Below are 12004 nucleotides of genomic sequence, written 5' to 3'. Positions count from 1 at the left end.
GTTATACTTTTGTGATGAAAACTCTACATCCATTCCAGTGGCTGCATTTCTCCCCCCCATGAGCTCCAGGCCAGGACTTCATGAGCTCCTCTGACTGGCCTCTGGGCCTCTAGTCAGTTTGCTGCACTACAACTGCTGAGTCACACTGAATGGAGTAGCAAAATTGATCCATCAGACTTTGCCCTTGTTCCAGATGAGAAGGCCAAGGTATCTGTGTGTGTGTGTGTGTGTTTACAACATTCTGCTTGTTGTTGCCAGGTTCTGTGTGAATCACCCTCTTCGCCCTCTAGTGGTGCTTAGTGTTCGGTTCTAAATAACTACAAAAATCAGCAGAACCATGTGCAAAACAATTAAATTTATTATTCTCATGAAAACCGAAAAGCCTGCATGTACAGATACATAGAATTATTTATTCCTCCCTTCAGAAAGAGCATAAACAGCAACAATAACATTTTTCCACACAAGAGTTCTTCTTTAAATTTACCAATAACCTCCAGCCATTTTCGGTCCAGTGCTGCCCCGTGGCCTACAACTGATCAGAAAGACAACAGAAGAATGGAGACAGTGGTGAATTCAGCAGAGCAGTTTCAGAAAGAACAAAGAAGCGTACAAACCCAGAAAACCCACGGTCCACCTCAACCACCGGCACAACAAAATCATGCCGGAATCCGGCCACAAAAAAAATGATAAACCCACTGGAAAGGGTCGATCAGCTGCAGCACCCAACATCCAATTGTAATTCTGTAGCGATACAAATCTACACGTTTAAAAGTCTGTCGGTTTCCTTATAAGGAAACAAAATCGCAACAGTAACATTTGGTGTCCAGCACCAAATTTACAGCCGACTCGCATGCAGCAGAGTCCAAAATGAATTCGGTTCCTACGTCTGGGTAAAGCAGCGCTGGAAGGATAGGAAGGGACCTGGTGTCCATCTGCTGAGCTGCATAGTGCAAGTGTTGGAAGGTTCCGTGTCCCGAGTTTGGTTCTCAACGTAGGGCTGTTAAACGTACCCGTCCTAGTAAAAAGCATTTACAGTCTCGTATTCACACCTTCTGCAGTAGAGGTGGAGTAAATACCTTCTTTTGGGTGGACTGTTCACCAAAACATGGCAAAAACAGGGTAAATAGTGCACAACATAACCCTGCAGGTAAAATCGAAGGCTGTTCAATGCGTATACAGGCTGGAGCGGGGACGGAAGCACAAGGACAGTCGTACCGTTTGACAGCCTTGGTTTGAAGCGAGCGTCTCGCCACGCTGATATTCCTAACATTAACACTCACGTGACACGATCAAGAAGCCTGATGGGTGTGACGTTGCCAGCTGTGCTTGTCGAGTTTGTGGTAGCGCGTGAAACGGGCTGTTAGAAGACGAGAGGTTTAGGGCGTGAGGGTTCAGGTCTTTCCGAGGTCCAGCTGTAGAGCTACGACCACTTTGCGTAAGGTCACTTTAGTGCGTGTATGAGTGAAAGAGAGAGAGAGGAGGGAAGAAGAGGAGGATCTGGAGACCAGCACGGTTCACTTGGAGGACGTAGCAGGCACGTTGATAGACATCGCCCGCCGCGCATTGGTCACTTGACGTTGTTGAGCCAGGAAGGACTGGCCGGACGGGACCAAGGAGTTCGTGCGGCCGCCAAGTCGAGATTCGATAGCCATCTTCTGGAAGCTCAGGCTCTGTGTGTAGAAGGGGGTCGATTAGAAAAGTTCACAGACAATGTTAATATCAAGAACTATGTCGGCTTTTTACACATTCTCACCTTATTATACCATGCCGTGACTATCAGCTTCTCCTCGTACTCCCTCAGTTTGGCCTGTTCACACTCCCTCTGAAACAGACAGGAGCACAACCTCAACACATGGCCCTCAGGCTCACGAAGAACGGAGATGAAAAGGTAGCGAGATGGTGGAACCTCCAAAGCAATGATCCTCTTGTCCTTTTCAGACAGCTGGTTCTTCAGAGACTGGATCTCAGCGGAAGCCGGGTTGAGTTTTGGGTCCAGGGCTCGGATGACCTAACAATTAAAGTTGACAAGCCAGTACTCGTTCGTCAAGTACTGCAGTAATCAAATTCTGATTTAAAGCTCATGGCTGTTACAATTTCTGGGCAGGTTCTCACATTGCGAGCCTTCTCCAGGTACATCTTGTACCGGTCCTCCATCGCCCGCATGTCATCATCCTTCTTCTTCAGTGCCACTCTCAGCTCCTCCAGCTTCACCGCTGCAGGACAAATGACGTCAGTTCACAGTTAGCTAAAAATAAAATTTTCAGATATCTGGCACCCCCTACTGAGCCTAATGAATTACTTTCCTCCATCAGGATTCTCTTTTCCATTTTATTGTGTGTATGGATTATTGATGGTTCATTTACTCGTTTTTCAACTGTAATTGGCACATTCTGAACCACATTTGTGAGGTTTTGACAGGTTCTCGTACTGTTCTGCGTGGAGTCAGGCTGCAGGTCATCCAACAGCTCCTTCTTCTTCATGATCTCATCCTGAGCTTCATTGAGCTGCACCCTGCCAAGGTCAGAGAAAACGCATGTCTTCGCATTTCAGACCGATCCATTCTGATGATTCTATCATGCCACAAAATGTGATTTCTGAACATGGACTTACATGTGAGCATCCAGCTTCCTCTTAAGATGAGACTATCAAGACGGATGGGAAAGAAATCAATTCACTCATCCTTGAAGTGTTGGACATTTTAGTAAATATTGTGAACATAGAAAAGCTCACATCCTCAGCCTTGTCCCCCTGTCCCTGTAGAGCCTTCTGTAGATCTTCCACCTGCTGCTGCAGCTCATGGATTCTCTCCCTGTTCAACCTGGAGGGGTCACATGACAACTGTAAGACGAGCATATAAATTAATGGACAAATAAAGCTTAAAAAGCCCTGGAACACTATGCGTGGTAATGGACTGTGATTGGACGAGGAGACGTGCCTCTTCTCCGTCTCTAATTGGCTGCTCCCTCGCCGCGCCTCCTCCAGCTGGGTCTGTAGCTCAGTGATGCGCTCGCCCTCAGAATCTTCCTGCTGCAGTCGCAGCATCTTGTTCTCATGCTGCAGCCGGATGAACTTCTCTCTGGAGACAGGGAAGCATGCTTTAGTGTGTGTGTGTGTGTGTGTGTGTGTGTGAGATATCTACAGACGAATGTGAACCCTGCAGCACCTGAACTCAATGGGAAGCATCTCTGCTGCAAGGTTGTCATGGGCAGGACTCCCTGTTTGGAACATTCCTGTGAAAAACAGATTTTTTTTAAATTACATTTTCTGCTCTTTTGTGCCACTCTGTGACATCATATCCAGTAAGTGGAGACGTCCAGTTACACACCTGCTTGCAAGAGCTGGTCCTGTTGGGCCTGAGTGCATCGCAGCTCTTCAATGGTCTCTTTAAGGGAATCCCTCTCAAGTATGATCCTCTGAACAACAGCATCAGAAAGCAAAGGAGAAATACAAGCATCTCATGATGATGATGATGATGATGATGACGGGGTGGTAGTAGCCTAGTGGGTAACACACTCGCCTATGAACCAGAAGACCCGGGTTCGAATCCCACTTACTACCATTGTGTCCCTGAGCAAGACACTTAACCCTAAGTTGCTCCAGGGAGACTGTCCCTGTAATACTGATTGTAAGTCGCTCTGGATAAGGGCGTCTGATAAATGCTGTAAATGTAAATGACACCTCTCTTTCTTTCAGGACTGCCTCGTGCCTTTCCTCAAACTTCTTCAGCTCAAAGGCTAGATTATCTGCCCTGCGAGACTCTTCTGTCAGCTTCCGGTGCAGCTCCTGGACCTGAAAAGATTTTAAATATGAAAAAAAAAAAATGGACATGGTTGTCATGGAACACTTATTTCATTCAAGGATAAATAAATGTTGTGATTTGTCCTTATATGTTCTAATGGAGCAGCAGCATGTGGAGGCGGGGCCAGCACCTGTCTCTTGTATGTCTCCAGCTGAGCCCTGGCAGCGTTGGCCTTGCGCAGCTCCTCCTCCAGACTGACGGTGTTCTGCATGTAGCTCATGTTCTTCTCCTCCAGAACCTTCACCTGCCGCCTCAGGTCACTCAGACCCTCCAGCTTCTTCCTGTACGTCTCCACCGAGGCCTCCAGTTTCACAGCCCTGTCAGAGCAGTTCCTACACACACATCAGAGACACATAAGAAAGGCCTGAGCAACTTTAACAAGGACCAGATTGTCATCAGCTGGGCCAGAACATCTCTTTGTTCTTGCATTGTTCTTGCTGAGATGTTCCTGGAATGCAGGTTATAGCTGATTGAGTACCTGAGGATGTCAAGTTCATCCTTCAGGGCTCTCGACTCCTCGGCCAGGCTGGTGAGCTCATCGTTGCGATGCTGGATTTCAATCAGCTGTTTCTCCAGCTCCTCACAGTGGATGCGGTAGTCATCTTTAGCTGCCTCCAACCTACAGCACACACACACACACACACACAATCAGTGGATCCCATCCACGAACCTGCATCTGCTTTCTTCATCCAGATTACTCCATATAATAAACCCCATCCATGGAAGAAGAAGTTCCTGCCTGAAGTTCTCCTCTTGCAGCTGCTCCACTTGTAGCTGCAGCTGGCTGTGCTTCTTCCCGGACGGAGTGCTCGGGTCGTTGAACGAGTCCAGCTGACTGGCGCGGTCAGTCAGGACGTCGTTTTCCGCCAGAAGACTGTTCCTCTCCTCCTGGAGAATAGTTACCTGGATGGGGTTCAAAGGTCAATAATTAATTCCCATGAAACATGTTCTCTCTCTCTCTCGCTCACACACACACACACACACACAGGCAGACAGAACAAGCTGTGCAGAAGCATGTTAGATATTAGAAAGACATACAAGCTCCCAGAATCCAACAGGAGTAGCTGACCTGAACTCCCACACCACCGTACATACAAAACCAAGCTGTATGTTTCCATGTTGCATAATCTCACGTTGGTCACATGACGCATGACAGTGAGCCACAATGTGGTCCTTCTGCAGGGATCAGAACCCACCAAGATCCACTAGCTAACTGGTTTACAGAGAAACCCTGCAGAAATAAAGACTTTTCCACAATCATCTCTTCAGACGTGCGGGAGAAGAAGCTGGTTACAGGTGGAAGTCAAGGTGGACGTTTGGTCATAGGAAGGTTAAGAAGGAAGCCGAACCACAGAAAAACGGATGCGTTGTTAAAAAACACGGCCGGCACGCCGCTGCACTCCTGCGGGTTAGGTTTGTTAGTGCAGACTTGGGCAGAGAAACAGACTCTAAACGCAGGTCTAGCAGAAGATGGACGTCTCCTTCACCACAGTCAAGGTCTTCTGTGAGGAGGTCCTGCTAGATACGGCATAGAGAGATTGTTTTCCCGCCCAAAACTGCCGGCCTTTGATTTTGTTCGGACAGTTTGTCCATTCGGACTTACCCCCCAGCTCCCTGGGAACCTGAGATTTTGTGGCTTTTACATCTCTGTCAAAAGTCAGTTCCAGCAGGGAGTCAGTGTCAGACCAACCAGGACATTTCACAACACACAGAAAAATAAGACTCACCTGGGCGTCCAGCTCCTGACATCTCTGCGCAAGCTCCTCCTTCTCAGCCATCAGTACAGACAGGTCTTCTAAAGTCTTCTTCATCTGGGAGACAGAGAAAAATTAATCTATCCATCCATCCATCCATCCATCCATCATCCAACCGAGCCTTTTATCCATCCATCCATCCATCCATCCATCATCCAACCGAGCCTTTTATCCCTCCATCCATCCATCCATCCATCCATCCATCCAAACGAGCCTTTTATCCCTCCATCCATCCATCCATCCAAACGAGCCTTTTATCCCTCCATCCATCCATCCATCCATCCATTCATCCATCCAAACAAGCCTTTTATCCCTCCATCCATCCATCCATTCATCCATCCAAACGAGCCTTTTATCCCTCCATCCATCCATCCATCCATCCAAACGAGCCTTTTATCCCTCCATCCATCCATCCATCCATCCAAACGAGCCTTTTATCCCTCCATCCATCCATCCATCCAAACGAGCCTTTTATCCCTCCATCCATCCATCCATCCAAACGAGCCTTTTATCCCTCCATCCATCCATCCATCCATCCATCCATCCAAACGAGCCTTTTATCCCTCCATCCATCCATCCATCCATCCATCCATCCATCCAAACGAGCCTTTTATCCCTCCATCCATCCATCCATCCATCCAACCGAGCCTTTTATCCCTCCATCCATCCATCCATCCATCCAACCGAGCCTTTTATCCCTCCATCCATCCATCCATCCATCCAACCGAGCCTTTTATCCCTCCATCCATCCATCCATCCAACCGAGCCTTTTATCCCTCCATCCATCCAACCGAGCCTTTTATCCCTCCATCCATCCATCCATCCATCCATCCAACCGAGCCTTTTATCCCTCCATCCATCCATCCAACCGAGCCTTTTATCCCTCCATCCATCCATCCAACCGAGCCTTTTATCCCTCCATCCATCCATCCATCCGAGCCTTTTATCCCTCCATCCATCCATCCATCCGAGCCTTTTATCCCTCCATCCATCCATCCATCCATCCAAACCGAGCCTTTTATCCCTCCATCCCTCCATCCATCCATCCATCCAACCGAGCCTTTTATCCATCCATCCAACCGAGCCTTTTATTTATCCATCCATCTCATCCATCCATCCAACCGAGCCTTTTATTTATCCATCCATCCATCCATCCCATCCAACCGAGCCTTTTACCCATCCATCTCATCCATCCCATCCATCCGAGCCTTTTATCCCTCCATCCATCCATCCATCCAACCGAGCCTTTTATCCCTCCATCCCTCCATCCATCCATCCATCCAACCGAGCCTTTTTCCCTCCATCCATCCATCCATCCAACCAAGCCTTTTATCCCTCCATCCATCCAACCGAGCCTTTTATCCCTCCATCCCTCCATCCATCCATCCATCCAACCGAGCCTTTTATCCCTCCATCCCTCCATCCATCCATCCATCCAACCGAGCCTTTTATCCCTCCATCCCTCCATCCATCCATCCATCCAACCGAGCCTTTTATCCCTCCATCCCTCCATCCATCCAACCGAGCCTTTTATCCCTCCATCCCTCCATCCATCCATCCATCCAACCGAGCCTTTTATCCCTCCATCCCTCCATCCATCCATCCATCCAACCGAGCCTTTTATTTATCCATCCATCTCATCCATCCATCCAACCGAGCCTTTTATTTATCCATCCATCCATCCATCCATCCATCCCATCCAACAGAGCCTTTTACCCATCCATCTCATCCATCCCATCCATCCGAGCCTTTTATCCCTCCATCCATCCATCCCATCCAACCGAGCCTTTTACCCATCCATCCCATCCAACCGAGCCTTTTACCCATCCATCCCATCCAACCGAGCCTTTTACCCATCCATCCATCCATCCAACCGAGCCTTTTACCCATCCATCCATCCGAGCCTTTTATCCATCCATCTCATCCATCTCATCCATCCATCCGAGCCTTTTATCCATCCATCTCATCCATCCATCCAAGCCTTTTATCCATCCATCTCATCCATCCATCCGAGCCTTTTATCCATCCATCTCATCCATCCATCCGAGCCTTTTATCCATCCATCTCATCCATCCATCCAAGCCTTTTATCCATCCATCTCATCCATCCATCCGAGCCTTTTATCCATCCATCCCATCCATCCATCCGAGCCTTTTATCCATCCCATCCATCCATCCGAGCCTTTTATCCATCCATCCATCCGAGCCTTTTATCCATCCATCCATCCGAGCCTTTTATCCATCCATCCCATCCATCCATCCGAGCCTTTTATCCATCCATCCATCCAACATTCCATACATCCCTTACCTGCTGCTCAGTATCTCCAGCTGCCTCAGCTCCAAACTGCAACATTGATTCTTTGTTCATAAGCTGAGAATTAAAATGTTTACATTTAAAACATGTATTTATTATGATTTTAATATTAAGTTTAAAGTGTAAATCTCAGACCTCCTGAATGGCCGTCATGACCACATGTTGTACCGACTCTTCCAGCGTCATGATGACTTGAATGTACTCTGGAAAAACAGCACGAACACAGCGTGAGACACTCATTAACCCCCGACCCCGGAACCTCCACCAGCTGCTGGAATCTACCTTGTTTCCGCTCACATTTCACCGCACATCCCAGCAGGAGCTGCAGAAGACGGCCGAGCTGCTCCGGGTCCGAACGTTCAGCCACGGCCACCAGGTCCGGCAGAGGGAACCCAGTGATCTGCTGGTCCAGCATCTAAACAAATCAACATGCAAATCACCTGCAAGCCTCATACTCAGCCACCAGAATCCACCTCCAGCGTACCTCGCTGTAGTAATCGACCATCATCTGAAGGATCTTCTTCAAGTTGTTCATCTGGAGGGAACAGAATCGTTGTAACGCACACATTAGTTTATTAATGTTTTATTCAGGCAGAACGCAGGCAACAACACCATCTAGAAACCTTTCACAAATTATGACTAAATAGTTTTATTATTAATTCTGCATCGTGTGATGGGTATAATAACAGAGATACGAATGTTCATAATGAACCCTCAGAATGAAGAATTACATTTACATTTACAGCATTTACCAGACGCTCTTATCCAGAGCAACTTACAATCAGTAGTTACAGGGACAGTCCCCCCCCTGGAGCAACTTAGGGTCTCTTGCTCAGAGACACAATGGTAGTAAGTGGGATTTGAACCTGGGTCTTAATATCAGCACTGTTATGAAATTGCAGTTCTAGTACCTTCAGCCTCCAGTTGTCGCCTTTAATGTCCTTGATCCGGCTGAGCCAGCTGTCACTGAACCAGGACGGGTCTCTGCAAACAAAAAGGTCCAGCAACTTCAACTCTCCATTTCTTCAGTCCACACACGTCCCGTAAAAACAGGGACCTCCAGCAGGACAGAACTCACATCTGGTGCAGCGCCTGGGACATGGCTACTCCCGTGGTCAGATCATCCAGGGTCTTACAGGGGGCTGGCGTGCTGAAGGTCTGCAGCTGGCGACACATCACATTCACACAGTCATTTAAAACCCCCCGCGAAGCACAAACGTCACCCGAGCAACGACAAATCGACGGGATCACGGCCGATCGACGGACGTAAGAGGATCAACGCGCGTCAGAAATTAAACGAGATCAACACATCAGCGACGTGTCGGCTTTTTTCCGATCCGATCCTGGCGCCGCGCTTCCTGGATCGGCGGCTGCGCCACCTGCGACAGGTGAAGGCGGCGCGGCGCGGCGCGGCGCGTCACGTTCCGCCGTCCTCACCCACACGACGAGGCTGTCGCACAGCGCCGCTTTATTCGCCTCCATCGTTCCACCCTCCGCCTCCGCCGCCGGACGACTCCACCTGAGGCCGCGTTTCAGACCCGGACGGGCACTGCGCCACCCAGCCGCCGGGCCTCCTTCAGGAATACGGCGGCGGCGGCGCGCGGCTTCCTGCGTAACGGGCGGGGCGTGGCGCGGACCAACGACCAATCAGAGTCGAGTCCACCGACGCGCCTGACCAATGGGATCGAGAACGATGGCAGCGCATTTATTTATCACCACCAGCTTTTCATCGAAATAATCTCAAACCTGTCTGAATAGATAATGATCCTTGCTCATGCTAAATCAAAATTAGCCACAACAAAATTGTTTTCTCGGTGGACAACAGAGGTTTTACATTTACAGCATTTACCAGATGACCTTATCCAGAGCGACTTACAATCAGTAGTTACAGGGACAGTCCCCCCCTGGAGCAACTCAGGGTTAAGTGTCTTGCTCAGGGACACAATGGTAGTAAGTGTGATTTGTACCTGGGTCTTCTGGTTCATAGGCGAGTGTGTTTCCAGCTAGGCTACTACCACATTTAGGGCATTTATCCAGAGCACCTTACAATCAGTAGTGACAGGGACAGTCCCCAGGGGACAGTCTTGCTCAGGGACATGATGGTAGCAAGTGGTGTTTGAACCTGGGACTTTCTGGTTTATAGGCCAGCGTGGTCCCTGTTGGGCTACTTCCACCCTATTGGTAGGATTTGTGAGATTTGCTTCTTTGGCCTTGACCACGCAAACAGCCTGTATGTGGGAATCATAAAGTATTGCTAATAATTCACAGAGAAATTCACAGAGATCTCATATGAAATTGCTAGTTAAAGTACAATAATGCATTTCAGTCACTGTTTGTAGATGTAATATTTTGCTGGAATTTGGAAAGAAACTGATATTTCACCATTATTTAAACGTATAAATAGCAGCAGACAGACGTACACCAGAGTAAATGGGGCAAAGCGCTAAAAATACATGCGTGTGTTGAACTTGGCCGAAAGGCCGCAGTCTTTGTGAAATTTCTGGCAGAGCGCTGTGACTGGGCAGTGGTTGACGTGACACACGCGGCTGGCCAATGGGGACCCACTTCGGTCCGTGTGAGTAGGTGAAGGCCACCTCTTCACCTGGCTCTGGTGTCTGACCTTGTCACGTTGAGACATGCCGATCTGTGTCAGCTATTTTTAACCATAACGACCTTCTTCTTTTAAGCAATATGTGCATAATAAATATTTGCACAGTTTCAATCGCATCTGGAAAAGTTTATTTAAAGGTCTATTCATTTAGAGGTGCTACTAGCTTGACTTTTTCAATAAAGTGATGCAGCTTTGACATAAGACAGTAAAGTCACCAACATTTATTTATTTACTGTAATGCCCAATAAAGTTTGTCTCAGTGGGTCTAAATGGACATGTTTATCAGCTCAAAGCTCCACCGCAGCCACCTGATCCCAATATAAGTTGTGAAATGTTGAAATATGCAGCCATTGCATTCATGCGCCAAACCACGTCCTCGTCATTCTAATTAAAGACCACAGACAGTTCACCTGTATTATTAACAAAAAATAATTACATTTACATTTACAGCATTTACCAGATGTCCATATCCAGAGCACCTTACTAGCAGTAGTTACAGGAAAAGTTTCCCTGGTGACACTCAGGGTTAAGTGTCTTGCTCAGGGACACAATGGCAGTAAGTGGGATTTGAACCTGGAACTTCTGGTTCACAGGCGAGTGTGTTAACTAAAACCCCACACCCCAAATATATAAAACGCATTAATGATCTATTTACATACAGACCAGCCTCATACAGGGTACCCTGGATAACTGCTTCTTGGTGTCGGGTGAAATAATGCGTCATGATGTATAATATTTTATTACACTGGCTAGTGTCTGTGTTACTGGAACAGATACTGTCTCCTGTCTTCCTTATGTGGGACACAATGCAATGACTGAGTAAACCGAGAGTAAATGATTGCTAAGACTGAGTTTATTGAGCCCAACCCATTTAGAGAGGTGGGTGGAGTTTATCACTCTTTGACCTCGCATGGGTGGTCACATGACCAAAACAGAACTTTTAAGTGGAGTACAAGGGAGTGGCACCGTTTTCCAGTAATAAATGCTTTTTAAATGCTCTGTGCATGGATCTGGTGTCACGCAGACTAGGTCCTCGTTTCCTTCACTGCAGAATGGGGCAGAGCGCAGCACGGAACCCGCGCTGGAGCAGCCTCGAGGGGGCTGAGAGGCCGGGTTGATCATTAACCCGCCTGTGGGATTTATTGTGTAAAGTGATGCAGCCATGAAGCTTTTCCCTCCGCGAGTCCGTCAGTGGCAGATCGGAAAGGGCGTCATTCAGAACCGGACCTGCTGCACCCGACACCATGCAGCACACCTGCTGTGGGTCACATGGCGCCAGGTAAGGTTCTCCTGCTCCTATGGTGCAGGACTACTGGAACATAGCGTTTTATGGTCTGTTAGTGTAATAATATTTGCAGGCACCCTGCACCTGTGAAAATTTTTATGGTTCATGAAAATACAATTTATTTCACGTCCCAACAATTTTGGCTTGTACAGGACTGGAGGGGTTCTCAGCCAGTCCAGAACCTGTCAGGGTTCCGCTGACCATGGACATCTCCACATGAGTTGCGTAGAGGTAAGGACAGA

At 48.1% G+C, this 12004-nt stretch overlaps 1 protein-coding gene and 1 long non-coding RNA gene across 2 annotated transcripts; one reads left to right on the top strand and one right to left on the bottom strand.

Annotated features, from left to right (window-relative positions):
• Positions 1–340: 340 nt before the first annotated feature.
• hook1 (hook microtubule-tethering protein 1) lies at positions 341–9490 on the bottom strand. Its single transcript, XM_028961779.1, has 22 exons — positions 9304–9490; positions 8945–9030; positions 8778–8850; positions 8351–8401; positions 8149–8281; positions 8002–8069; positions 7861–7923; positions 5527–5610; positions 4539–4702; positions 4278–4418; positions 3930–4131; positions 3679–3789; positions 3326–3413; positions 3164–3230; positions 2936–3076; positions 2731–2818; positions 2611–2642; positions 2429–2511; positions 2113–2213; positions 1907–2008; positions 1754–1822; positions 341–1670 (listed from the first exon to the last, which is right to left on the bottom strand). Exons 1-22 carry the CDS (start codon positions 9346–9348, stop codon positions 1515–1517), a joined length of 2148 nt encoding a protein of 715 aa, XP_028817612.1. The 5' UTR covers positions 9349–9490; the 3' UTR covers positions 341–1514.
• A 289-nt stretch (positions 9491–9779) lies between these two features.
• On the top strand, positions 9780–11994 carry LOC114769522 (uncharacterized). Its single transcript, XR_003743227.1, has 3 exons — positions 9780–9816; positions 11529–11756; positions 11915–11994. It is a non-coding gene; the product is annotated as an uncharacterized LOC114769522 (long non-coding RNA).
• The last annotated feature ends 10 nt before the right edge of the window (positions 11995–12004 follow it).

This window comes from Denticeps clupeoides, chromosome 19, assembly GCF_900700375.1.
Source record: "Denticeps clupeoides chromosome 19, fDenClu1.1, whole genome shotgun sequence".
Taxonomy (NCBI): domain Eukaryota; kingdom Metazoa; phylum Chordata; class Actinopteri; order Clupeiformes; family Denticipitidae; genus Denticeps; species Denticeps clupeoides.
The sequence above is the reverse complement of the archived record's forward strand: the minus strand, read 5'-3'. Positions and strand labels throughout refer to the sequence as shown.

Bases quoted from the DNA above. Each gene is read 5' to 3' on its own strand.
- hook1 (XM_028961779.1), bottom strand. From the start codon at position 9,348: ATGGAGGCGAATAAAGCGGCGCTGTGCGACAGCCTCGTCGTGTGG. The intron at 3,231-3,325 runs GTGTGTAACTGG...TGTTTTTCACAG, and splicing joins GGACCAGCTCTTGCAAGCAG to GAATGTTCCAAACAGGGAGT. The intron at 2,819-2,935 runs GCACGTCTCCTC...TGACCCCTCCAG, and splicing joins CAATTAGAGACGGAGAAGAG to GTTGAACAGGGAGAGAATCC.